General features: G+C 44.8%; 1 protein-coding gene across 1 annotated transcript; it reads left to right on the plus strand.

Annotated features, from left to right (window-relative positions):
- Positions 1-456: 456 nt before the first annotated feature.
- Positions 457-1,946, plus strand: LOC114398624. The gene is made up of 3 exons (XM_028360799.1): positions 457-714; positions 1,338-1,465; positions 1,556-1,946. The coding sequence occupies exons 1-3, from the start codon at positions 457-459 to the stop codon at positions 1,944-1,946; spliced, it is 777 nt and encodes a 258-aa protein (XP_028216600.1).
- The last annotated feature ends 612 nt before the right edge of the window (positions 1,947-2,558 follow it).

A 2,558-nucleotide genomic window follows, 5' to 3' on the forward strand; every position in this document is an offset into this window, starting at 1 on the left:
CAATGGTGTCATAGGCGGCTATCACAAATGGTTGAAGTCTAGAATGCAAGGGATAACTTTGCTCCCAAAGCTAAAGAGTCTGAGTCGGGAAGAGGCTGAAATGCCTGAGGAGAGTGAAGAGGTGCAAGCTTTGAAAGCTGAGCTCAAAAAGATAAGAGTGGCGAAGGAGAAGCTGAAGGTGGCAGTCACTAGGGTTAGGAAAGAATGTGATGAACTGAAAGATATCAACATGACTGTAGCTGAAGCGCTAGAGCGGGAAACGAAGAAGGCCAGAAAGGAAGAGTGGAGCAGAAACAAGTTATGAGGGCTTTTCTAGGTAGTAGTAATGAGCTCAAACTTAGAAAGGCCGAGAGGGACAAATCAAGGATGGAAAGCCTGATGTTAGAGGATAAGTTAAAGAGTTGTCAGAGGTCAAAGAGAAGTTTGAAAGAATAGTTGAGCAAAACAGAAGAAAGTATGTTGATAATCATTGACCAATATAAAGAGAAGGTGAACCTAGCTGCTAGTCATGGGCATATGCTGGAAGATGAACAGGCAAATGTGTTAGCCTTGCGGGTTGAAAGGGAAGCGAGAGAAGGGGTGATAGAGTTATTGCATAAAGAAGCCATGAAATGGATGGATAGATTTGCTCTCACTCTGAATGAGAGTCCAGAGCTTCCAAGGTTGTTAGCTAGAGCCAAGGCGGTGGCTAACACATACTCTACTCCTGATAAAGTTCACAGTCTTTTCAATTACTGCCAACACATGGTTGAACTAATGACCCACATAATTAGGAATCGTTGATGTGTCCATGTTGTATTTCTAGTTATGCTTTGTCTCTGACAAGATGAACAATGCTGTTTTTTATGAAAATTGGATTTTATTCGACCCTATGTTCCACTGAATGTCCTATGTAAATTCACAATACTTCAACAACTTATCATTGTCATGCATTCACATTTATTTAGTTGTTGCATTACTCATTGCATTCTTTCGTTAACAGTCATCGTCATCGTCAAAACGTAATCATAGTAATAAAAAAGAATGAACATGCTTTAGGACACCCTTACCAAACACGTGCCAAGGCTAGGATCATGAGTGAGATAGAAGAAGTTCAAGAACAGATGAAGGCTGACATGGAGGCCATGAAAGACCAAATGACCACCATGATGGAGGCCATGATGAGTATGAGAAAAATGATGGAGGTCAACACGGCTGCAGTCGCTGCCACAAGTGCCGCCACTAAGGTGGACCCAACTTACCCATTTGGTATCAATTAAGTAAATCATTTAGTCTTGGATATGGTAGGTTAGGGAGGCAAAGCATTGGGAAGTACAGACGGCCCCCATTTTGTGCAGGTCCAGAGCAAGCATCTCCTCCCACCATATGGCTTGCCTTCCAATTATACACTACCCAATGTTGAACACGCGCCCGATGAGAATGTCCACAATTCTACTCCCATACCCATTGAGAGCCAACAACCCCAGTTTGGTCATGCACACGTCCCTCAACCCATAGGTGAGACACATGAAGTACCCTGAGACCACACTCTGGTCGACTTCGAGCCTCTCTTCAGATATGCCACTAAGGAGCAAGCATTTGGTTGCGTACCCTTGCCAAATGCTTTGGAGGGCCCTCAGTATCGCCCACAATCACAACTACAACCCTTACATTTTGTGGTGGGAAGATTGCCTCCTGCCATGGCGGAAAGGGAAAAATTCGATCACATAGAAGAAAGGCTGAGGGCCATTGAAGGAGATGAAGACTACCCTTTTGCCGACATGGAAGAACTGTGCCTAGTGCCTGACATCATCATTCCTCTGAAGTTCAAGGTGCCAGATTTCAACAAATACAAGGGAACTACTTGCCCCAAGAATCACCTAAAGATGTATTGCCGGAAGATGGGAGCATACGCGAAGGATGAAAAACTATTGATGCATTTTTTCAAGAGAGTTTGGCTGGGGTAGCTATCACTTGGCACATCAATCTAGAATCTTCCCGGGTCCGTTCCTGGAAAGACCTAATGGCTGCTTTCATCAGGCAATACCAGTACAATTCCGATATGGCCCCGGATAGAATGCAGTTGTAGAACATGTGCAAAAGGGAGCATGAATCCTTCAAAGAATATTCCCAGAGATGGAGGGATCTGGCGGCTCAAGTAGCACCCCCAATGATGGAGAGGGAAATGATCACCATGATAGTAGATACTTTACCTGTGTTCTACTATGAGAAGATGGTGGAATACATGACCTTGAGTTTTTCAGATCTGGTATTTGTGGGCGAAAGGATCGAAGTAGGTCTAAGAAGGGGCAAATTTGATTATGTTGCTTCGATGAGTGCTGGCAATAGGAGGCCTGGGGTAGGTGGAGCAAAGAAAAAGGAAGGAGATGCCCACGCCGTGACCGCAACACCCTCATGGCCAAGCTCCCAACAAACCCCTCACAACCCCATGTACCAATATCCCCTGCACCAATATAATTACTCAGCAAATATTAGATCTCCCCCCTGCCTGATGCCCCTCCAACCAAGAATGCCTAATCAACCACAAAGACCTCCCCAACATCACCCACAAAATCCAT

The sequence above is a fragment of the Glycine soja genome, chromosome 19 (genome assembly GCF_004193775.1).
Source record: "Glycine soja cultivar W05 chromosome 19, ASM419377v2, whole genome shotgun sequence".
Taxonomy (NCBI): Eukaryota; Viridiplantae; Streptophyta; class Magnoliopsida; order Fabales; family Fabaceae; genus Glycine; species Glycine soja.